The sequence below is a fragment of the Pelodiscus sinensis genome, unplaced genomic scaffold (genome assembly GCF_049634645.1).
Source record: "Pelodiscus sinensis isolate JC-2024 unplaced genomic scaffold, ASM4963464v1 ctg34, whole genome shotgun sequence".
Classification (NCBI taxonomy): domain Eukaryota; kingdom Metazoa; phylum Chordata; order Testudines; family Trionychidae; genus Pelodiscus; species Pelodiscus sinensis.
In genome coordinates this window covers 6469077-6493034 of record NW_027465849.1, presented here as the reverse complement: position 1 = coordinate 6493034, position 23958 = coordinate 6469077, and the positions used below count along the sequence as shown (strand labels likewise).

General features: G+C 62.2%; 1 protein-coding gene across 1 annotated transcript; it reads left to right on the top strand.

The window, feature by feature from the left end:
* The first annotated feature begins 16356 nt into the window (after nucleotides 1–16356).
* Nucleotides 16357–19873, top strand: MYPOP (Myb related transcription factor, partner of profilin). Its single transcript, XM_075915352.1, has 2 exons — nucleotides 16357–17167; nucleotides 18509–19873. Exons 1-2 carry the CDS (start codon nucleotides 16735–16737, stop codon nucleotides 19204–19206), a joined length of 1131 nt encoding a protein of 376 aa, XP_075771467.1. The 5' UTR covers nucleotides 16357–16734; the 3' UTR covers nucleotides 19207–19873.
* The last annotated feature ends 4085 nt before the right edge of the window (nucleotides 19874–23958 follow it).

Below are 23958 nucleotides of genomic sequence, written 5' to 3'. Positions count from 1 at the left end.
CTAACCCCCCCACGCTCCCATCGATCCATCCCTACGGCCTGTGTCCTCCCCCACGCCCATCTACCCTCCTAACCCCCCCCCCACGCTCCCATCGATCCATCCCTACGGCCTGTGTCCTCCCCCACACCCATCTACCCTCCTAACCCCCCCCCACGCTCCCATCGATCCATCCCTACAGCCTGTGTCCACCCCACACCCATCTACCCCTCCCCACACCCCATCAATCCATCACTCCTATGTCCTGTATCCCCACCCCCTGCCCATCTATACATCCCTACCCCTGAGAGCCCCCAAACCCACCTATTCATCCCTGTACAACCTCTCACCTGCCCATCCCTGTACACACACCCCATCCGTCCCTGTACACCCCACCCATCCATCCCTTTAAACCCCCCACCTATCCATCCTGTACACACACCCCTATCTGTCCCTGTACACACACCCCTATCTGTCCCGGTACACCCCACCTCTTCATCCCTCTAACCCCCCCACCTATCTATCCTGTACACACACCCTATCCATCCCTGTACACCCCCTGCCTATACATCCCTGTACACCCCATCTATCTGTCCCTGTACAACCTACCTATCCATCCCTGTACATCCCACCTATACATCCCTGTACACACAACCCATCCGTCCATGTACGCTTCACCTATCCCTCCCTCTACACCCCCACCTATCCATCCTGTACACACACCCCATCTTTCCCTGTACATCCTCCACCTTGCTGTCCCTATACAGTCCCACCTATCCATCCCTATATACACACCCCTATCTGTCCTTGCACACCCCCCATCTATCTTTCCCTGTACACCCCCACCTAACCGTCCGAGTACTCCACCTATCCGTCCCTGTGCACCCCCCACCTAACCGTCCCTGTATACTCCACCTATCCATTCTTGTACACTCCACCTATCCGTCCAGGTAGACCCTGCATTTCCATTCCTGTACTCCCCCACCTATCTGTCTGTGTACACCCCACCTATCTGTCCTTGTACACGCTCACGTATAACCGTCCCTGTATATCCCACGTTTTCATCCCTGTACATCCCACCTATCCACCCCTGTACACCCCTATCTATCCATCCCTGTACACCCCCCAGCTATCCATCTGTCTCTTTCCACACACCTGTCTGTCTCCAAACACCCCAATCCATCCATCCATCTACATACACATCATCCATCTATCTATTCATCTATCTCATGCTCCAACCTATGTCTACATCCCACATCTCTGTCTATGCATCTATCAAAGTATCAGTTGATCGATCCCCAAACACCCCAACCCACCCATGCACCCCTAGACATCCCATCTGTCTATCCCTGCAGTGTTGCCATGGGCTGTGCTGGTCCCAGGACATGACAGACCCCCGGTGAATGAGGGAAACACTTTTATTGGACCGGCTTCTGTCAGTGGGAGAGAGAGAAGCTTTCAAGCTACACAGAGCACTGCTTCAGGTGTATGTGTGTGTTTGTCTGTCTGTCTGTCTGTCTGTCTACCCAGGGTGCGTGCACACACACACACACACACACCCCTACCTCTCGCTGCAGCTCCCTTTCTGCTTTGAGGGCTGAGATACAATCTAGGCCACCAAACATGTCAGCTTTGTACGAGCTGAGCCCAGTGGGAAATCTTTCAACAATTTAAAAAGAAAACAACAAGAAAAAAAAAACAAGAAATAAAAAATGGTTAAAGCCAATGTCTTAAAACTGACGTTCCTCACCCTGAAACGACAATGTCCATCCACTGTCTGTAGTGCCCGACACCCATCCCCCTGCAGTGCCCGACACCCATCCCTTGCAGTGCCCGACACCCATCCCTGCAGTGTGCAACACCCATCCCTGCAGTGTGCAACACCCACTCCTGCAGTGTGCAACACCCATCCCTGCAGTGTGAACACCCACTCCTGCAGTGCCTCACACCCATCCCTGCAGTGTGCAACACCCATCCCTGCAGTGTGAACACCCACTCCTGCAGTGCCCCACACCCATCCCTGCAGTGTGAACACCCACTCCTGCAGTGTGCAACTCCCATCCCTGCAGTGTGAACACCCACTCCTGCAGTGCCCCACACCCATCCCTGCAGTGTGAACACCCACTCCTGCAGTGCCCCACACCCATCCCTGCAGTGTGAACACCCACTCCTGCAGTGTGCAACACCCACACACCCTCTACAGTGCCCAACACCCACCCCTGTAGTACCCGACACCCATCCTTGCACTAACAAGGACCCTGAAGGTGAAACTGGACATCAACACACAGTTGACTTGGAGAAAGGCCGAGTGAACACTCGCTACCAGCAGCCCCATGTGCGATAGCTTCCTTTTGGGAAAGACCAGATCCTCCATCCTTAAAGGCTGGGGAAAGCAAATATGGGACTCTTGCCCTGGAGAAGGAAATGACAGACAGCTGCCCGGCCAGGTCTGGTAGATTTGAGAAGGCCAGGCTGTCAAACAATTAAAAAATGAATCACAATTAATCACACTTGCAAACAACAGAATGCTGTTTGTTTAACCATTTTTGGGTGGTTTCTCCATGTTCAAATATGATCAATTTCAATTACAACACTGAATACCACGTGTAAGGTGCTCCCTTCATTTCTGATTGCGAGTATTTCTGCTGTAAAAAAACCAAACAAAATAGTATTTGTCAATTTGCCTATTCCAAGTCGTGCAGTGCAATCTTTTTCATGACAGTTGAACTTCCATGTGTAGAACTGTGTATAAAAATATTCCCGCATTGGAAAACAAAAACAATGTGAAACTTCGGCGCCTACGAGTCTACTTGGTCCTATGTTGTGCTCAGCCCATCGCTTCAGAGGTGGGGATCCTTTTTTGGGTTGGGGGACACTGACCCACAGGGAAAAAGTCAGTCGGGGGCCACACACAAGTGAGAAGCAAAACCAGAAACCAACACCCCTCATTGACGTGGTTCCTGACTGAGAAGGAGAAAGACATTCCTCCACATACGTCTTGCATATCAACTCGGGGGGCGGGAGGGAGGGCAAGCTAGTAGATTTTGTGTGTTCCTGCCCCACAGAGGGTTGAGGGAGCTGTATCCGCCCCCCCAGCCTTAGGTTCCCCACCCCTGGCTCCGACAAACACGTTGCTGCCCTCTTCTTTTTTACAATGTCACCTGAAAGTGAGAACAGGCGTTCGCAGGGGCACCTGTCAAAAGACCATGGTGACGAGAGCTATCGCACCATTTACTACTTGCATGTCATTGTTGCAGCCGGCATTACAAGATATTTACATGCCAAATGCACAGAAGAGTCTTCTCCCGCTTTGATTTTGGACAGCACTTCAGATCTTTAAACCTTGGGTCAAGTGCTGTAGCTGCTTTAAGACATCTCTCGCTGGTACCTTCTTTGTGTGTTGTCAGATCTGAAGGGAAAGCATTCTTAATTAATGGACAACCATCCAAGACGGTTTGACGTGAAAGATATGGCAGGACGCAGGTAAAGTGCAGAGCAGAAGGCACACAATTCTCCCCCAAGGATTTGAGTCACAAATTAAAATAACGCACTGTTTTTAATGAGTGTCATCAGCATGGAACCATGTCTTCTGGGATGGTGTCCAAAGCACGAAGGAGTATATGAATGTTTAGCATATTTGGGGTGCAAATGCTTTGCTAGGCCGGCTACAAAAGTGCTACATAAACACCTCTTCACACATTCAGGTAACTCTGTAAACAAGAAGTGAGCAGCAACACCTCCCACAAAAATAAACAAATTTGTTTCTCCAAGCCATTGGCTGAACAGAAAGTAAGACTGAGTGGCCTTGTGGGCTCTAAAGCTTTACATTGTTTTTGTTCTGAGTGCAGTTAGGTGACAAAAAAAGCTCTACATTTGTAAGTTGCAGCTTCACAATTCAGAGATTGCACTAAAGGACTTGTATGAGGCGAACTAAAAAATAACATTTCTTTTATCATTTTTACAGTGGAAATATTTGCAATACAAATTATATAAAGGAAGCACTCTACATTTTGCATTCGGGGTTGTAACTGAAATCACTATATTTGAGACTGTAGAAAAAGACCACAAATATTTAATACATTTCAAGTGGTATTCCATTGTTTAACAGTGCGACTGAAACCATGATTACAGCATGATTCATTTTTCAAAACACAGGCTTTTTTAGTGAACTGCAATTAATCGACCGCCTTAGTTGGGAGCTTTGAAATTGAAAGCACGTGGGCACAAATGGGTCATTTATAGGTGATGGATGCAGGTATGAATGAAACACCAGTATGGAAAGTCTGGGGGTGTTAAGGACACAATGAAAGGGAAATGACGGGTGTTCAGCGTAACGCGTGAATGGGTTGAAATAGATTCCCCCTTTTAATGATTTCAGGTGTTGTTAGCGGTTGCTTGGCGTCTGATCTTGGCTCCATTGTGGCCGTGGATTCCGTATCTGGAGGAATCCTTGAGGAGTGACATGTGATGTCACCTTCTGTTAGGTAAAAGAACAGGAAGACCATGTTACTTCACCTAGAGGAGGCAAGCCACTGTCAGCAGGCTTGGAATGTCCCTTGCAGTATTTTAAGGTGTCTACAAGAAATCAAACATTTCTACCAAACCCAGGCATGATTAGTGAAAATTGCCATTTGGTCCAAAAAGGCTTTTTCTGTCACCCTTCCCACACGCCTCAATTTCTTTGTAATGTATTTTTTTTTCAACCCGCGTCATTTGTTTAAACCCCACTCTGGACTTTTTTCAGTAAGGCTGTGTCTTACTGCAGGGTTTTTTCGAAAAAAATAGCCTTTTTTTGAAAAAACGTCACCTGCGTCTAGACTGCAGCCACGTTCTTTCGAAATTAAATCGAAAGAGTGCGGCTTTTCTTTCGATGGCGGTACTCCTCATTTCACGAGGAAGAACGCCTTGTTTCGAAAGTGCTCTTTTGAAAACAGGCGTTCTTGAATGCAAACAGGGCTTTTCTGAAAGAGAGCATCCAGACTGCCTGGGTGCTCTATTTCAAAAAAGCAAGCCGCTTTTTCGAAAGTACTGTTTGCAGTCTAGATGCTCTTTTTCGAAAGAGGCTTTTTCAAAAGTATCTTTCGAAAAAGCCTCTTTCGAAAGAGGCTCGCAGTCTAGACATAGCCTAAGGGTATGGCTACACTACAGAGTTTTGTTGGGAAAAAGGATGTTTTTCTGACAAAACTTAAGGAATGTTCACATTGCAATTGCGCTCTTCCGCAAGAAAATCGGAAGAACAGAGGGGGTTTTCTGGCATCAGTAACCCTCATTCTACGAGGAAGAAGCCTTTTTGTGAAGAGCTCTTTCGGGAAAAGGCATGTGTGGACAGGGAAGAGGGAGTTCTTTCGGAAGAAGAGGAAAGAGGAAAAAGCACAGGTGCCCTGGTGGCTATTCCGTCCATAGCAAGCACTGGACGCTCTTTCGAAAAAGCAGATGGCTTTTTTGATGCGCTTTTGCAGTCTGGATGCTCTCTTTCGGGAGAAGTTTTTTCAGAAGATCTCTTCCGGAAAAGCTTCTTCCGAAAGAAGCCTGTAGTCTAGACATAGCCTAAAATACTATTTGTGGAGTTTGGTTTCCCTCTCATTGAGCCAGGCATGAATCCAGAATCCACAACAGGACTGGTTCCCTTCTCACTGAGCCAGGTGTGACTCTGGAGTAACTCCACTGGTGTCAACAGGATTGATTTCCCTCTCATTGAGACAAGTGTGGCTCCAGTGTAACTCCACGGAGGTCAACAGGACTAGTTCCTTTCTCACTAAGCTAGGAGTGAATCTGAAGTCACTCCACTGGTGTCAATGGGACTAGCTCCTTTCGCACTGAGCCAGGTGTGACTCCAGAGTCACTCCACTAGAGTCAGCGGCAGAACTGATAAACGAGACACTGATCAGCGAGGCATTACAGCATTCTGCACCCGCCTGTGCCTGGTCAGTTTCACTTTCCAGTTTGGCTCCATTTCACATTGGGATTCCCCAGCGTTATTCCCCCACTGGCCGGGGGACAGAATGCCCGATCCCAGCAGCTGGGGCAGTGCACCAGAGAAGCCAAACAACCCCCTGCCCTCGCTGGTGTCAGTCAGGGGCTGGTGGTTGGATTTTTGCTTCCAAAAATGTCACCTTTGAGCTCCAATTCCTTTCGCGCTCTCCCAGGTTCTTCTCTGGTGCCCATCACCATAGTGTCTGGGCACCTCCGGGTGAGGCAGCGAGTGAGGTGATGGGCGCCTGTCCCGTGTTCTCCCACCCCCCGACCGTGGGGATCCCTGTTGAGCCAGAGAAACAGGTCTGCCCCATCCCAGCACTTTTGGCTCTTTTCCATCCCTGGGCCCAAAGCCCTGTGTGCCTTGGAGATCAGGGCCAAGCCCTCGCCCCGGACCCCCTTTGAGAAGTCGGGGTAGCATGTGAAGGACGGGACTTGCAGGAGGCACCGTGGCCTAGTGGATATTGCGCTGGCCTGGTGTGTGACCTGCCCCCTGCCTCAGTTTCCCCAGTGGTGCCTAAGCACTTTGGGGGCTGCTGAGGGACGGTGCCAGAGGAGACCGTGGGAAGATGCCCATTTGCAGCACAGACCACAGAGCCATAGGCGTGTACCCCTGGGCCTAGAGAGGCCAGCCCCCCGCAGGTAATGACTCCCCCGCCCCTGCCAGGTGCGTGCCCAACCTGCCCTTAGAAATCTCCAGTGTCCCATCCCCTCCCTGGGCCTCACCTCCAGCCCGACGTGGCTTTCTGGGCACAATCCCTGCCTTTCCCTCGGCGTTCCCAGCTATTCCCCAGGCCCTCGGCTAGCCCCGGCTGCCCCCCTCCACCCCCAGAAGAGGCTGGACGCTGTGGAAACGCGAGCCAGCCTGCAGCTCCCAGCTCACCTCAGCGACCCTTTCGCCGCCGAATCATTTCTGTCCCAGGAGGCCGAGCGTCGGTGAACTGCGGGCGGAGAACAGGGGAGACAGCTGACTGGACGGGTGGGGAAACAGAGACTCAACAAGGGGAAGCAACGTGGCCTAGATCACCCAGGATTCGAACAGCTTCACTCCCCCCATTCCTGCCCAATAGCCATTGATGGACCTCACCTCCATGAATCTATCTAGCTCTTTTTCGAACTCTGTTAAAACCTTGGTCTTCACAACATCCTGTGACAAGGAGTTCCACAGGTTGACTGTGCATGTGTGAGCTGGGGGGAATGTAGCAGCCAGGGCTGTACTGGGGCAGGGGAGGGACAGGGATTGTGCCCCCTCCCCAAGCCTGAAACTCCATCACTCTTGGTGTGTCTCACCTCTTGGGCCTGGGCTGCACCTTTGCTGGTGGTGGGGTGGCGAGGGGACTTTTGGAGCGGCCACTCCCAGAGCAGGGCCACAGCTCCCAGCTGTCTCCAGTGACCCCCGAGGGAGAGGCCGGGCTGTATTTCCACAGCCCAGCAGTGACTCCTTCTAGGATGGCTCCCCAACCACCCCCAAACCCCAGAGGATGTTTCTCCCTCTCACCCTAAAGGAGGGCCCACGTAGTCTGCTTCGGTGGGTGGGGGTGATTCCATAGGAAAGTTTTAGGGCTGGCTTGGTTATGTGGGCACAGGACTTTTTGGCTCTGCTAAGGGGGTGCTATCTGGCGGTTGGGAGGAAGGAAAGCTGGGAGCCAGGACTCCTGGGTCTGCCCCTAGCTCTGTGAAAGGAGTGAGAGACTAGTGGTTAGAGCCGGGGGGAGGGGCTGGGAGCCAGGACTCCTGGGTCTGCCCCTAGCTCTGTGAAAGGAGTGAGAGACTAGTGGTAAGAGCCAGGGGGGAGGGGCTGGGAGCCAGGACTCCTGGGTCTGCCCCTAGCTCTGTGAAAGGAGTGAGAGACTAGTGGTAAGAGCCAGGGGGGAGGGGCTGGGAGCCAGGACTCCTGGGTCTGCCCCTAGCTCTGTGAAAGGAGTGAGAGACTAGTGGTAAGAGCCAGGGGGGAGGGGCTGGGAGCCAGGACTCCTGGGTCTGCCCCTAGCTCTGTGAAAGGAGTGAGAGACTAGTGGTTAGAGCCGGGAGGGGAGGGGCTGGGAGCCAGGACTCCTGGGTCTGCCCCTAGCTCTGTGAAAGGAGTGAGAGACTAGTGGTTAGAGCCGGGAGGGGAGGGGCTGGGAGCCAGGACTCCTGGGTCTGCCCCTAGCTCTGTGAAAGGAGTGAGAGACTAGTGGTAAGAGCCAGGGGGGAGGGGCTGGGAGCCAGGACTCCTGGGTCTGCCCCTAGCTCTGTGAAAGGAGTGAGAGACTAGTGGTTAGAGCCGGGAGGGGAGGGGCTGGGAGCCAGGACTCCTGGGTTGTATCCCAGGCCCTGGAAAGGGAGAGGTTCTCTGAGGGTTGGCGGGTCTGCTCGTGGGCTCTTTCCCTCGCTGCAGGGCTGGGAAGGCAGGTGCCTGGCTGCTGTTCCCAGCACGCGCCGGGAGGGTGGCCCGGTGGCCAGAGCCGCCTGGGGGAGAGCAAAGAGGCCCCAGATTCCTCGGGGTGCAGGGCCCCCAGGCCAGGCAGAGGGGAACCAGACGGGGGGTGAGCCCCTCGCTGGAGCGGCCGCGGGGGAACCGGCCGGGAGGGACAGACGGCCCTGCCAGGGGTACAGGTGCAGGGGGATTTGGATCACTGGGGCCGTGTCCCGCCGTGCCCCGAGAGCCGCGGCGCTGGGAGCAGATGGGCCCTTTCATCCCCCCAGGCGTAGCTGCAGCCTTCGGCCGGGCTCAATAGCGCAGGGGGAGGAGGGGAGGCGGCCGAGCACGGCTCCTGAATGCTAAGCGGCTCCCGCATTGTGTGCGCCGCCCCATCTGTCCCTTCCCGCTCGGCTATTGTCCACGGCCGCCACATCTGGACGCCGCGCACCCCTCCCCCACCACGCCGCCTCCTGCGACACAGACCTCCCCCCCCCTTGGTGTCCCTGGCACAGGCTCTGTCTGCCAAGGGGGCTTGCCCGTGGGGCACCAAGTGGGCAGGACGCTCCCCACTGCCTCAGGGTCCCCCCAGAATCCCAGGCAGCACTGGGGCCTATGGGAAAGCTGCACAGGAGTGCAAAGGGCGCCCCCTAGCCCTGCACAGGGACTCAGCACTGACTGGCAGGGGAGAGCGCCCCCTAGTGAGCCCCCAGCCTGCTCTCTGCAGCACAGCGCCCCCTAGTGAGTCCCCAGCCTGCTCTCTGCAGCACAGCGCCCCCTAGTGAGCCCCCAGCCTGCTCTCTGTAGCACAGCGCCCCCTGGTGAGCCCCCAGCCTGCTCTCTGCAGCACAGCGCCCCCTGGTGAGCCCCCAGCCTGCTCTCTGTAGCACAGCGCCCCCTGGTGAGCCCCCAGCCTGCTCTCTGCAGCACAGCGCCCCCTGGTGAGCCCCCAGCCTGCTCTCTGCAGCTCAGCGCCCCCTAGTGAGCCCCCAGCCTGCTCTCTGCAGCACAGCGCCCCCTAGTGAGCCCCCAGCCTGCTCTCTGCAGCTCAGCGCCCCCTAGTGAGCCCCCAGCCTGCTCTCTGCAGCACAGTGCCCCCTAGTGAGCCCCCAGCCTGTTCTCTGCAGCACAGCGCCCCCTGGTGAGCCCCCAGCCTGCTCTCTGCAGCACAGCGCCCCCTAGTGAGCCCCCAGCCTGCTCTCTGCAGCACAGCGCCCCCTGGTGAGCCCCCAGCCTGCTCTCTGCAGCACAGCGCCCCCTGGTGAGCCCCCAGCCTGCTCTCTGCAGCACAGCGCCCCCTGGTGAGCCCCCAGCCTGCTCTCTGCAGCACAGCGCCCCCTAGTGAGCCCCCAGCCTGCTCCCTGCAGCACAGCGCCCCCTAGTGAGCCCCCAGCCTGCTCTCTGCAGCACAGCGCCCCCTGGTGAGCCCCCAGCCTGCTCTCTGCAGCACAGCGCCCCCTGGTGAGCCCCCAGCCTGCTCTCTGCAGCACAGCGCCCCCTGGTGAGCCCCCAGCCTGCTCTCTGCAGCACAGCGCCCCCTGGTGAGCCCCCAGCCTGCTCTCTGCAGCACAGCGCCCTCTGGTGAGCCCCCAGCCTGCTCTCTGCAGCACAGCGCCCCCTAGTGAGCCCCCAGCCTGCTCTCTGCAGCACAGCGCCCCCTAGTGAGCCCCCAGCCTGCTCTCTGCAGCACAGCGCCCTCTAGTGAGCCCCCAGCCTGCTCTCTGCAGCACAGCGCCCCCTAGTGAGCCCCCAGCCTGCTCTCTGCAGCACAGCGCCCCCTAGTGAGCCCCCAGCCTGCTCTCTGCAGCACAGCGCCCTCTGGTGAGCCCCCAGCCTGCTCTCTGCAGCACAGCGCCCTCTGGTGAGCCCCCAGCCTGCTCTCTGCAGCACAGCGCCCCCTGGTGAGCCCCCAGCCTGCTCTCTGCAGCACAGCACCCCCTGGTGAGCCCCCAGCCTGCTCTCTGCAGCACAGCGCCCCCTAGTGAGCCCCCAGCCTGCTCTCTGCAGCACAGCGCCCCCTGGTGAGCCCCCAGCCTGCTCTCTGCAGCACAGCGCCCCCTGGTGAGCCCCCAGCCTGCTCTCTGCAGCACAGCGCCCCCTGGTGAGCCCCCAGCCTGCTCTCTGCAGCACAGCGCCCCCTGGTGAGCCCCCAGCCTGCTCTCTGCAGCACAGCGCCCTCTGGTGAGCCCCCAGCCTGCTCTCTGCAGCACAGCGCCCCCTAGTGAGCCCCCAGCCTGCTCTCTGCAGCACAGCGCCCCCTAGTGAGCCCCCAGCCTGCTCTCTGCAGCACAGCGCCCTCTAGTGAGCCCCCAGCCTGCTCTCTGCAGCACAGCGCCCCCTAGTGAGCCCCCAGCCTGCTCTCTGCAGCACAGCGCCCCCTAGTGAGCCCCCAGCCTGCTCTCTGCAGCACAGCGCCCTCTGGTGAGCCCCCAGCCTGCTCTCTGCAGCACAGCGCCCTCTGGTGAGCCCCCAGCCTGCTCTCTGCAGCACAGCGCCCCCTGGTGAGCCCCCAGCCTGCTCTCTGCAGCACAGCGCCCCCTAGTGAGCCCCCAGCCTGCTCTCTGCAGCACAGCGCCCCCTAGTGAGCCCCCAGCCTGCTCTCTGCAGCACAGCGCCCCCTGGTGAGCCCCCAGCCTGCTCTCTGCAGCACAGCGCCCCCTGGTGAGCCCCCAGCCTGCTCTCTGCAGCACAGCGCCCCCTAGTGAGCCCCCAGCCTGCTCTCTGCAGCACAGCGCCCCCTGGTGAGCCCCCAGCCTGCTCTCTGCAGCACAGCGCCCCCTGGTGAGCCCCCAGCCTGCTCTCTGCAGCACAGCGCCCCCTAGTGAGCCCCCAGCCTGCTCTCTGCAGCACAGCGCCCCCTAGTGAGCCCCCAGCCTGCTCTCTGCAGCACAGCGCCCCCTAGTGAGCCCCCAGCCTGCTCTCTGCAGCACAGCGCCCCCTGGTGAGCCCCCAGCCTGCTTTCTGCAGCACAGCGCCCCCTGGTGAGCCCCCAGTCTGCTCTCTGCAGCACAGCGCCCCCTGGTGAGCCCCCAGCCTGCTCTCTGCAGCACAGCGCCCCCTAGTGAGCCCCCAGTCTGCTCTCTGCAGCACAGCGCCCCCTGGTGAGCCCCCAGCCTGATCTCTGCAGCACAGCGCCCCCTGGTGAGCCCCCAGCCTGCTCTCTGCAGCACAACGCCCCCTAGTGAGCCCCCAGCCTGCTCTCTGCAGCACAGCGCCCCCTGGTGAGCCCCCAGCCTGCTCTCTGCAGCACAGCGCCCCCTGGTGAGCCCCCAGCCTGCTCTCTGCAGCACAGCGCCCCCTGGTGAGCCCCCAGCCTGCTCTCTGCAGCACAGCGCCCCCTGGTGAGCCCCCAGCCTGATCTCTGCAGCACAGTGCCCCCTGGTGAGCCCCCAGCCTGATCTCTGCAGCACAGCGCCCCCTAGTGAGCCCCCAGCCTGCTCTCTGCAGCACAGCGCCCCCTGGTGCCTCACTGGGGCTTGGTGAGTATTCCCAGGACTTACCGGGAAACTCAAACCATTCTCAGTCCTGTGGATTTTTTCTTGGAAATCTCCCGGGCTCAGGTGCAAAGCTGCTTCTCATGGCTTTTGGGAGCTGTGCCCCTCGCCTCAGATGACAGACCCTTCCCCCCTCCCTAGGACCTCCCGGTCTCTTGCCCCAGCCCAGCATGGCTACCCTCCTCTCCCTGGCCTGTGATCGGTGGGATGTCCAGTGACCGCCACCTCCAGGGGTCCCAGACTCAGATTCCCAGGCCGGGAGGGACCACTGTGCCCAGCCCTGGGTACATCCATTGGCCCAGCCACAGCGCTCACAGCCTGAGAGATGGCGCGGTGCCCACCTGACCCCAGTGTGGGCAGTGCTGGGCCGAGGGCAAAATTCATAGCTACCACTCGGGGGGGAGGTGAGTTACCTGTGCCAATAGGGAGCCCCCCTGGGATATCCCACCAAGGCAGCTGAGCCAGTGTGGTATTTTAACAGAGGCAGCGAAAGTTCCCTAAAAGTGGGGCAGGGCTCAAACCATGGCCCCTACTGCGCCGTCTTCTTGATCCCCCCACCAGCCCTCCCCCTTCAATCCCCACCTTGCCCCTGACGCCCCGCCCCTTCCTCCAAGGCCCTGCCCCTCCCTCTAAGTCCCCACCTTTACACCTGCTCTCCCCCGCCCCTTTCCATGAGGCCCCGCCCCTTCCTCCTAGGCCCCGCCCTCATATCCTCTCTTCCACTGAGGCTCCGCCCCCTACCGACTGCCTCCAACACCGGCCCTTACAGCCGGTAAAAAGTGTGGGGGGGGCTCTGCTCCCCTGGTCCAGTGCCTGTGTGTTACATGTAGACAGGCCCACGGGCCGGAGACTTTCCCCAAGTCGCTCCAGGCGCCCCTCTGTTGGAAACCTTGCCCCACGCGGAGCCCACGCGTAACCCTCCCCCCCCCCAGTGGTTACAGAGTCATGCGTCCTGCCAGGCAGACCGTGTCCAGCCTCCGGGCCCGGGACTGGGCTCAGGTCAGCTCTGAGCCGGGAGCAGCCTAGCCCCCCGACAGAGGGTAAAACCCGGCTTGAAGCTCCCGCCAGGCAGCCGGACTGTCTCAGGGTCCTGGATTCACCTCGGCTTCAGGGCTAGCAAGGGGCGCCGGGTTGCCTGTCCCGTGGGGCAGCTGGCTCTGGGGAGGCTGCGCCCTGCTGGCCATGGCGGGGAAGGAACACAGCCCAAGGGGTCACCCTTAGAGGCGGGGCGGGGTGGGGGGAGAGTAACTGGGTTCCAATGCCCCAGCCTGACCCTGAAAACAGCTGCATGCAATGGGAGGGGGCATGAAATGCTGGCGGGGTGTGGGGTCAGTAACTGTGATCGTATCTGTGTTGTGGGAATGCCCAGGGTGAAGGTAACTTAAGTGGCTTACAGGTGCTGTCCTGCCCCACACACACACCCTGCGGGGGGAGGGGGGCTTAGGGCAGTGGAATGGGGGGTGGGAGGCCCGGGGTAAGAGGCTAGAGGGTGTAGGAATCCGGGCTGGAGGTGTGAGGGGTGCAGGAGCCAGGCTGGGGGTATTGAGGTGCAGGAGTTAGGGTTGGGGATGTGAGGGGTACAGGAGCCAGGACTGAGGTATAAAGAAAGGCTCAGGGCAGGGGACTCGGGTCCAGCAGCCCCTGTCCACCGGGGGGGGGGGGCCCAGCAGGGAGTTGGGACCCCCGCGGACAGGGGCTGCTGCTAGTGCAGCCTCCCCTCCCCCCTCCCCCTGTATGTCTCACCCTCCCCCTTTATGTGGTGCACAGGGAGCAGGCGGCACCACAGAGACAGTGCTGGGGGAAACAGCTTTTAAGCTGGCTAACCGCCCCCCCCCCAGCACCAGCTCCTGCTTCTTCCCCCCCTCCCCTTCCCCTTTATGTCTCAGATATAGGGGGTGGGAATGCGAGTGGTTGACTCTACTACACATTGTATTGCTATTAGGTGTACTACGGTAGTGCCGAGGTACCCAGTCATGAACCAAACCCCCACTGTGCCAGGCACTGTACATGGGTGATGCTATTAGATGCATTATGGTAACAGTTAGACATCCCAGGCCTGGGCCAAGCCTCCATTGTGCCAGGCGCTGTACATTTGTGTTGCTATTAGTTGTATTACAGTAGCTTCTTGTCCCAGGCTGTCCATGGAACCAGGGCCGGCCCAAGGCATTCTGGCACCCTGAGCGTGCAGCCCTGCCCCACCAGAGCATGTGGGCCCACATCCAGGCGCACGGCACATGCGCGAGCCCGCCCTCGGGGTGCACGGGCGGGCGCACGGCGCAGGGGTGCAGGCCGGCCACCGCCGCTGGCGTGCAGCCTGGGGCCACCTACGCCTGGCCATGCAGGGCCCCACAGCCACGGGGGGAAGGGCACTGCAGGAGTTAACATGGCCCCAGCCCCGGGCAGCCACTGCAGCCCGCCGGGAGCTGGGTGTGTGGCACCTGATGGTAGCTATAAGGGGCACCGCGTGCCCCTTACAGCTGCCATCAGGCACCCCCCCCCCATCGGTTGGCAGCTGCCCGGCTCACCCACCCCTTAGTCCGGCCCTGCATGGCACCAGGGCTGTACAGAGGCACCCCAAAGAGCCACGCGCCAGCGGGTCAATTTCACCTTTTGTTCTTGTCAGTTTCAGGCTTTGGACCCCAGCCAATAGATCAGTGAGGATTTGGGGGTCACTAGTCGGGGGGTCAATGCTTGCCCCAGCCCCCGGGTCTACACATAACTCTGCAGCTAGCAGCCGTAGGGACGCCTCCTCCCCTTATATCTTGCGGCCACTGGAGAGGGACAAAGATCCACAAATACAGGGGACCCCCATGTCCCCTTCGCTCCTGGCTGAACAAAGGCGCAACAACTGGGGGAGGGGGACACAGGCACAGGAGACCCAGGCTGAGGGACACAGCCCCTGCAGCCACGAGAACACAGCCTGGGCCCCGCGCTATGGCGGGGGAGCTACCCCGGGCACCCCAATGGGGAGCTGGCTCCCAGTCCCACGTCCCAGGGGCCAAGACAACCCCGCCCCAGCAGGACAGGAAGTGCATGGGGGTTCTAGCCCCCTTCCCCAGGGGCTGCAGAGGGAGGCACTGGGCCCCTCAGCTGCCCCATGCCACCAGCTCTCCGAGGTCCTTGTGGTTGCTCCTGAGTGTAGGGAGGAAAAATCCCCCTTTGCTCCTTTGAGACCCAGGACTCCCCTGGTGCGTGGGGCAGGGGGCAATAGAAAAGGGGAATCTTGCAGCCCCATCCCCCATGCAGCCAGCCCCTCGCCAGTGGGGAGATAACAGGGGATCCCAAAAGGGACCCCGGACTTAGCTTCTTCCCTCCCCTTTCCCCTCAGGACTGCTCCTCCTCGGATGCTTCTCCCCTCCCCTGGGGGAATGTTCACAGTCCAACAGGCAGAGACAAAGGGGGACGGACGGGTAGTTCGATTACAGAGAGAGAGATGTGGATAGAGGGGTGCAGACACTGGCTGGCTGGTTGGAACGGTGTATGCAGACGGCAGGAGGGACTGGCTGGAGGGGTGTCTAGGGGGCTGGCTGGCAGGAGGGGTGTCCGTGGATTGCTGGAGGGATGCACGCAGGGGGGCTGGAGGGGTGTATGCGGGTGGCTCGAGAGGTATTCCCAGGTGGCTGCAGGGATGTACGCAGTGGCTGGAGCAGTATATGTGGAGGCTGGAGGAGTGTACGCAGATGGCTGGAGGGGTATACGTGGGTGACTGGAGGGGTGTATGTGGAGACTGGAGTGGTGTATGCAAGTGGCTGCAGGGATGTACGTAGATGGTTGGAGGGGTGTATGTGGAAGCTGTAGGGGTATACGCGGGTGGCTGGAGGGGTGTATGTGGAAGCTGTAGGGGTATATGTGGCTGGCTGGAGGGGTGTATGTGGAAGCTGTAGGGGTGTATGCGGGTGGCTGTAGGGGTGTACGCGAGCGGCTGGAGGGGTGTATGTGGAGCTGTAGGGGTGTACGCGAGCGGCTGTAGGCGTGTATGCGGGTGGCTGGAGGGGTGTACGTGGAGGCTGTACGGGTGTACGCGAGCGGCTAGAGGGGTGTATGTGGAGGCTGGAGGGATGTACGTGGAGGCTGGAGGGGTGTACGCGAGCGGCTGTATGGGTGTATGCGGGTGGCTGGAGGGGTGTATGCAGGTGGCTGTAGGGGTGTACACGAGTGGCTGGAGGGGTGTATGTGGGTGGCTGGAGGGGTGTACGTGGAGGCTGGAGGGGTGTACGCGAGCGGCTGTAGGGGTGTATGCGGGTGGCTGGAGGGGTGTACGTGGAGGCTGGAGGGATGTATACTGATAGCTCAATGGATCCATCACTCTGGAGACACACACCCCATTGGAGTCTGGGGAGCAGGTGGGAGGGGGGGTGCGTGCATCTCATCCCCACGGGTGCCAGGCTCCGGGCCCTGCATCCTCCAGCCCATGGAAGGGGGGGTGAGGACCCAGCCAGGGTTGCTAGGAGACCGCGAGCGCCCTTGGCCTGCTGGGAGTGGGCTGGCATTGAGCATGCCTGGTGCCGGGGAAGGGGAGGGGACGCAGCCAGGAGGAAGGACGGGGGAGGCTGGCGCCGGGATGCTGCAGGAGCCGGAGTGGGCAGGGGCACGCATTGCAGAGTGGGGGGCACAGACCCCGCCCCCAGCCCTCCGGCCGGGAGGGGGGCTGGGCCGCGTGCACGGCAGGAAGGAGCAGACTAGATGAACACCATGGTCTCTTCCGGCCGTAAAGTCCCCGAACCGTTGCCATCCACGGGGCACCGTCGTGCCGGGCACCGTGCCCCCTGCTGCTAGCGCCCCTGTGGTGCCCGCCTGGCAGCGCGGGGCACCCACCCCCTTCCGGGGCCCCGCCAGCCGCTCCCTCCCCCGGGGGTGCCCGCTGTGCGTGGTGCCTGGCCGGTGCCAGGCATGCCCGGGGACGGCCGGGAGATCACCCGCCTGCGCAAGCCCCGCTTCTCCTACGAGGAGAACCAGATCCTGATCCAGGAGGTGCGCGCCCACTACGCTGAGCTGTACGGGGCCCAGAGCCGGCAGGGGACGGTGGCCGAGCGGCGGTGCGTCTGGGAGGGCGTCGCTGCCAAGATCAACGCCGTCACCCGCTGGAAGCGGACAGGCCAGGAGGTGCAGAAGCGCTGGAATGATTTCAAGCGGCGCACCAAGGAGAAGCTGGCGCGGGTGCCCCACTCCACCCAGGGCGCCGGGGGACCGGCCGCCGGAGAAGACGCCTTCTCGGCAGAGGAGGAGACCATCTTCGCCATCCTGGGGCCTGGCGTGGTGAGGGGGCCCGGAGGCGCGGAGCGGCACCGCGCAGCCTTCGCTCACGGATACCACCATGGCTCGGGTGAGTGCCCACCCCGGGACGGGCCATTAGAGGGCAGGACCGACTCCCCCGGCCAGGGGCACTAGAACCAGGGGCTTGCCAACACCCCCTCGTGAGCCAGACAGTGGCTGGGGGATTGGAGAGAGGAAGCTGCCACGCTAAGCGCCATGGGGTAAAGTCAGAGCTGAGATAGGAGAGAGAAATCCAGGTACCATGGTGGGAGTTCAGTAGGGGGCGCTCTCTCCTGGCAGCAGTGCGACCCCAATGTCCCAGGGCAGCACTAGGGGGCGCTGTACCGCAGAGAGCAGGGCTGGGAGCTCTGTAGGGGGCGCTCTCCCCTGGCAGCAGTGCGACCCCAATGTCCCAGGGCAGCACTAGGGGGCGCTGTACCGCAGAGAGCAGGGCTGGGAGCTCTGTTGGGGGCGCTGTACCGCAGAGAGCAGGGCTGGGAACTCTGTAGGGGGCGCTGTACCGCAGAGAGCAGGGCTGGGAGCTCTGTAGGGGGCGCTCTCCCCTGGCAGCAGTGCGACCCCAATGTCCCAGGGCAGCACTAGGGGGTGCTGTACCGCAGAGAGCAGGGCTGGGAGCTCTGTAGGGGGCGCTCTGCCCTGGCAGCAGTGCGACCCCAATGTCCCAGGGCAGCACTAGGGGGCGCTGTACCGCAGAGAGCAGGGCTGGGAGCTCTGTAGGGGGCGCTGTACCGCAGAGAGCAGGGCTGGGAGCTCTGTAGGGGGCGCGGTACCGCAGAGAGCAGGGCTGGGAGCTCTGTAGGGGGCGCTCTGCCCTGGCAGTCAGCACTGAGCCCATTGTGGCACTAGGGGGCGCCGTGCTGCAGGGCACAGGGCTCAGCTGGGGGCTGGTAGTCAGTGCTAAGCCCATTGCAACACTAGGGGGGCGCTGTGCTGCAGACAGCGGGGCTGGGGGCCCCCATGCAGTAAGAGGGGGTGGGGCCCAGCAGGTGCACACACAGCACCCCCTAGCATGACACCAGGGCATGACAGAAACGCTGACTGACCAGCTGGCCAGCTGCCTCCCCCCATCTCTGCCCCCCCACCATGTGCTCTGCGCGGCTGTGTCGAGTTTGGTGGGACTCAGGCATCTCTTGGGGGGCACAGCTAGTTCATTAGGACTGACCATGCCGTACCCCCCTCTGCCAAGGTGGCTGCTTGTGCTGGCAACAGCGCCCCTGTCCCCTGTGGCAGCCGGGCAGGTACCCGGGGGAAGCCCGGCTCTAGGACTTTAGGAGGGTGAAAGCCGGGGAGACAGACTGGAGGGGGTGCCCCAGCAGGAACAGACGGGAGGGGACAGCCCTTTGCCCCGCGTGGTGCTGTCTCCAGAGCTGGCTCTCTCCTCTCTCCGCAGAGACGCTGCCCGGGGGCACCGTCTCCTCCAGCCCCGAGCCCTCGCTCCAGCCCCCGGGCTGCGCCCTGGACAGGGTCCTGCTGCCGCCCAAGGACTGCGACTCGCCGGCGCCCCCCTTGGCGGAGCCCTCCCTGCAGACTGTGCGGCTGGCCCCCTCACCGGCCGGGCTGGGCCGCCGGCCCCACTCGCCCATGGAGCTGGGCAGGGAGCAGCCCCCGGGCTCCCTGCCTCCCCAGAGCCGGCGGCCCCGCCCCGAGCCGCCCCCGGAGCCCTCTCTGGATTTCCTGGCCGCTCAGCGGGAGACGGCCGAGGCCATCCGTGACCTGACCTACACCGTGCGCCAAAGCATCGACCGTCTCACCGAGGTGGTGGCTGCCCTCCTGCCCCTCCTCCCGAGCCAGGGACCGGGCTTGGATGCCGGCCGGGGGGGGCTCTTCCACCAGCAAACCCCCGTCGCCTCGCCACGGCCAGCGGCCCCTGCCAAGAGCCCGCTCCCGGCTGAGACCTTCACCCCCAAGGTGGAAGCATCTCCCGACCAGGTGGAGAACAGGGACCAAGCTCAAGGGGGTTTCCCTCTGGAAGAGGAAGGGGGACCCCCAGAGGTGCCGGGGGGACCCCCCTGCCCCAGCTCCCCGCCACCCAAGAGAAGAAAGGGGATCCCCATTCGCAAGCGGAGGGGGCGATGGAAGAATGTGTGAAGCCCCAGAGCCTGGGGCAGATTCTGCCCCCAGTCCTAGGCAGGTGCAGGGCACCAGCCACGGGACAGCGCGAGCTTAGCCCCTCGCAGGGCAGTTTTCCGTCAGCCCCCGAGCCAATCGTCCCACCCAAGCCAGGGTGCAGGCGGCGCCGTCTGTGTTACGGTTCCTGCTCTGCCCCTGGACTTTGCTCTGGACCAGGGGCCCGGAGGACCAAACGCTGGCACAAGGGCTGAACGTGTCGGAAGTTGGAGACAGCGCAACATCCCCTGGCCCCTCCCCTCTCCACCCCCCCCCCAGATCTGCCGGTGCCCCTCACTCTCACCCGCAGCCCCTGTAGGCCCAGCCCTGGGCTCCCCGCAACCCTGCTGCTGCCCCTCACTCCCAACCCACAGCCCCTGCCAGCCCAGCCCTGGGCTCCCCCCCAACCCCTCACTCCTGACCTGCACCCCTTCCCCACTAGCCCAGCCCTGGGCTCCCCCCCAACCCCTCACTCCTGACCTGCACCCCCTCCCCACTAGCCCAGCCCTGGGCTCCCCCCGCAATCCCTCACTCCTGACCTGCACCCCTTCCCCACTAGCCCAGCCCTGGGCTCCCCCCCAACCCCTCACTCCTGACCTGCACCCCCTCCCCACTAGCCCAGCCCTGGGCTCCCCCCCAACCCCTCACTCCTGACCTGCACCCCTTCCCCACTAGCCCAGCCCTGGGCTCCCCCCCAACCCCTCACTCCTGACCTGCACCCCCTCCCCACTAGCCCAGCCCTGGGCTCCCCCCCAACCCCTCACTCCTGACCTGCACCCCTTCCCCACTAGCCCAGCCCTGGGCTCCCCCCCAACCCCTCACTCCTGACCTGCACCCCCTCCCCACTAGCCCAGCCCTGGGCTCCCCCCCAACCCCTCACTCCTGACCTGCACCCCTTCCCCACTAGCCCAGCCCTGGGCTCCCCCCCAACCCCTCACTCCTGACCTGCACCCCCTCCCCACTAGCCCAGCCCTGGGCTCCCCCCCAACCCCTCACTCCTGACCTGCACCCCTTCCCCACTAGCCCAGCCCTGGGCTCCCCCCCCAATCCCTCACTCCTGACCTGCACCCCTTCCCCACTAGCCCAGCCCTGGGCTCCCCCCCAACCCCTCACTCCTGACCTGCACCCCCTCCCCACTAGCCCAGCCCTGGGCTCCCCCCCAACCCCTCACTCCTGACCTGCACCCCCTCCCCACTAGCCCAGCCCTGGGCTCCCCCCCAATCCCTCACTCCTGACCTGCACCCCCTCCCCACTAGCCCAGCCCTGGGCTCCCCCCCAACCCCTCACTCCTGACCTGCACCCCCTCCCCACTAGCCCAGCCCTGGGCTCCCCCCCAACCCCTCACTCCTGACCTGCACCCCCTCCCCACTAGCCCAGCCCTGGGCTCCCCCCCAACCCCTCACTCCTGACCTGCACCCCCTCCCCACTAGCCCAGCCCTGGGCTCCCCCCCAACCCCTCACTCCTGACCTGCACCCCCTCCCCACTAGCCCAGCCCTGGGCTCCCCCCCCAACCCCTCACTCCTGACCTGCACCCCCTCCCCACTAGCCCAGCCGGCAATCCCTCACTCCTGACCTGCACCCCCTTCCCCACTAGCCCAGCCCTGGGCTCCCCCCCAACCCCTCACTCCTGACCTGCACCCCTTCCCCACTAGCCCAGCCCTGGGCTCCCCCGGCAATCCCTCACTCCTGACCTGCACCCCCTCCCCACTAGCCCAGCCCTGGGCTCCCCCCCAACACCTCACTCCTGACCTGCACCCCCTCCCCACTAGCCCAGCCCTGGGCTCCCCCCCAACCCCTCACTCCTGACCTGCACCCCCTCCCCACTAGCCCAGCCCTGGGCTCCCCCCCAACCCCTCACTCCTGACCTGCACCCCTTCCCCACTAGCCCAGCCCTGGGCTCCCCCCCAACCCCTCACTCCTGACCTGCACCCCTTCCCCACTAGCCCAGCCCTGGGCTCCCCCCCAACCCCTCACTCCTGACCTGCACCCCCTCCCCACTAGCCCAGCCCTGGGCTCCCCCCCAACCCCTCACTCCTGACCTGCACCCCTTCCCCACTAGCCCAGCCCTGGGCTCCCCCCCAATCCCTCACTCCTGACCTGCACCCCCTCCCCACTAGCCCAGCCCTGGGCTCCCCCCCAACCCCTCACTCCTGACCTGCACCCCCTCCCCACTAGCCCAGCCCTGGGCTCCCCCCCCAACCCCTCACTCCTGACCTGCACCCCCTCCCCACTAGCCCAGCCCTGGGCTCCCCCCCCAACCCCTCACTCCTGACCTGCACCCCCTTCCCCACTAGCCCAGCCCTGGGCTCCCCCCCAACCCCTCACTCCTGACCTGCACCCCTTCCCCACTAGCCCAGCCCTGGGCTCCCCCCCAACCCCTCACTCCTGACCTGCACCCCTTCCCCACTAGCCCAGCCCTGGGCTCCCCCCGCAATCCCTCACTCCTGACCTGCACCCCTTCCCCACTAGCCCAGCCCTGGGCTCCCCCCCAACCCCTCACTCCTGACCTGCACCCCTTCCCCACTAGCCCAGCCCTGGGCTCCCCCCCAATCCCTCACTCCTGACCTGCACCCCCTCCCCACTAGCCCAGCCCTGGGCTCCCCCCGCAATCCCTCACTCCTGACCTGCACCCCTTCCCCACTAGCCCAGCCCTGGGCTCCCCCCCAATCCCTCACTCCTGACCTGCACCCCTTCCCCACTAGCCCAGCCCTGGGCTCCCCCCCAATCCCTCACTCCTGACCTGCACCCCCTCCCCACTAGCCCAGCCCTGGGCTCCCCCCCAACCCCTCACTCCTGACCTGCACCCCCTCCCCACTAGCCCAGCGCTGGGCTCCCTGGCGCCCCTCACTCCTGACCTGCACCCCCTCCCCACTAGCCCAGCGCTGGGCTCCCTGGCGCCCCTCACTCCCGACCGACCCGCAGTCCCTGCTGCTCCCGGAACTGGTAAATGTTCCTAAATTGTGTCCGCCGGCTGGTTTGTAAGATGGATCCACACTGGCCAGGAGGAGGGGGAGAACTGTGGCCCCCCCAGGGGAGGGAGGAGCCATTGTGGCCTCCCTCCAGGGTCCCCCCCCATTTCTGAGTCTGTCTCCCCCCCCATGCCCCAAGGGGCAGGATCCACAATCCCTGGATTCAGGCCGAGGGCCCAGCCCCACGTTCTGGGCTCCACTTTCAGGACCCACTGCCCCCCCTTTTCCGCCAGGGTTGCCACCGCTCCCGCCAGCCCAAGGGGGCGGCTTCCGCAGGGATGGGATGTGTGCAGCTGCGGACAAGCTGACACCCCATTCAGCAGGGGCGGGGGAGCCCAGCTAGGGAGGCGCTGGGGAGCAAAGGGTTAACGGCCCTCCAAAAGGAGGGGTGACTTCAGCCCACATGACCGGAGGGGGAGAGGCGCCAAATCTAGCCCCTCCTTCCTGCGTCACATCCCCTTAAGGTCACCCCGACGGTGGGGGGGGGATGGCAGACATCCCGGGCCCCCCTGCCAGGGAAGGCGCTGTCCGCTGTTGGGGGGGCCCTTCGCACCCCTTGATCCACCCCCCCCCCCAGGCTGCAAATGCCGACCCTCGGGACACGCAATAAACTATTTTCATATGAACCCCTGCGAGCTGTGGGGTGTCTTCTACTGGGGGGGGGAGCTGCGACGGGGGGGGGCTATTGGTTTATTCCTGCAGATAACCACTGATCTCGGCATCCAGCCCCCCACGGTAGCCCACCCCTCCATCTATCCCCCCTGCTACACCCCCCGCTAGCCACCTCTCCCCCCTACGGACACCCCTCCATCTATCCCCCTGCTACACCCCCCGCTAGCCACCTCTCCCCCCTACAGACACCCCTCCCTCCCCCCCGCCCTTCTATCCGCCCCTCCCTCCTGCGCACCCCCCTCTATCCATCCACCCCCCACCCTTCTATCCACCCCTCCCTCCTGCAGACACCCCTCTATTCATCCACCCCCCCACCCTTCTATCCACCCCTCCCTCCTGCAGACACCCCTCTATTCATCCACCCCTCCGCCCTTCTATCCACCCCTCCCTCCTGCAGACACCCCTCTATCCATCCACCCCCCACCCTTCTATCCACCCCTCCCTCCTGCGCACCCCCCTCTATCCATCCATCCCCCCACCCTTCTATCCACCCCTCCCTCCTGCAGACACCCCTCTATCCATCCACCCCCCCGCCCTTCTATCCACCCCTCCCTCCTGCAGACACCCCTCTATCCATCCACCCCCCACCCTTCTATCCACCCCTCCCTCCTGCGCACCCCCCTCTATCCATCCACCCCCCACCCTTCTATCCACCCCTCCCTCCTGCAGACACCCCTCTATCCATCCACCCCCCCACCCTTCTATCCACCCCTCCCTCCTGCAAATACCCCTCTATTCATCCACCCCCCCACCCTTCTATCCACCCCTCCCTCCTGCAGACACCCCTCTATCCATCCACCCCCCCACCCTTCTATCCACCCCTCCCTTCTGCAGACACCCCTCTATTCATCCACCCCCCCGCCCTTCTATCCACCCCTCCCTCCTGCAGACACCCCTCTATCCATCCACCCCCCCACCCTTCTATCCACCCCTCCCTCCTGCAGACACCCCTCTATTCATCCACCCCCCCCGCCCTTCTATCCACCCCTCCCTCCTGCAGACACCCCTCTATCCATCCACCCCCCGCCCTTCTATCCACCCCTCCCTCCTGCAGACACCCCTCTATTCATCCACCCCCACCCTTCTATCCAC

What these genes read in the sequence shown, in the direction of transcription:
- MYPOP (XM_075915352.1), top strand. Translation starts at nt 16,735, where the DNA reads ATGCCCGGGGACGGCCGGGAGATCACCCGCCTGCGCAAGCCCCGCTTC. An exon ending in CGGATACCACCATGGCTCGG is followed by an intron (nt 17,168 to 18,508) that starts GTGAGTGCCCAC and finishes CTCTCTCCGCAG; the next exon opens with AGACGCTGCCCGGGGGCACC.